Source organism: Aptenodytes forsteri, unplaced genomic scaffold (genome assembly GCF_000699145.1).
Source record: "Aptenodytes forsteri isolate BGI_AS27 unplaced genomic scaffold, ASM69914v1 Scaffold147, whole genome shotgun sequence".
Classification (NCBI taxonomy): Eukaryota; Metazoa; Chordata; class Aves; order Sphenisciformes; family Spheniscidae; genus Aptenodytes; species Aptenodytes forsteri.
The window spans coordinates 1,120,026-1,120,299 of NW_008795320.1; the positions used below are offsets into that span (position 1 = coordinate 1,120,026).

Sequence of the window (274 nt, forward strand, 5' to 3'; positions counted from 1 at the left end):
TCCCCCGGGACCGCCTGCCCTCCTCCGGTGGGGACTCGCTGACGGGTGGCAGCACCTGCTCGAAGGAGACTGAGAGCGACTCATCCACCTCGGTGGAGTGCGGGGAGCCCACCTCAGCCGGCAGCGAGGGGGTGGTGATGGTGGGGGACACGTCGGGGACGTCGTCCTTGAAGGGGCTGAGGGAGAGGCAGCCCGCCTGCTTCTCCTGCGAGGAGCTGGAGCCGTCCTGCGAGGCTTTGCCCCCGGCCGGTGGCCAAGGGTTCGCCTACCGGTT

General features: G+C 70.4%; 1 protein-coding gene across 1 annotated transcript in view; it reads right to left on the minus strand.

Moving 5' to 3' along the window:
* Positions 1–274, minus strand: part of MAP1S (microtubule associated protein 1S) — a 14,393-nt gene that overhangs the window by 1,480 nt on the left and 12,639 nt on the right. Inside the window, exon 4 of the mRNA XM_019472205.1 lies at positions 12–205. Coding sequence (XP_019327750.1) covers positions 12–205 — 194 coding nt within the window. The remainder of the gene's footprint in view (positions 1–11; positions 206–274) is intronic.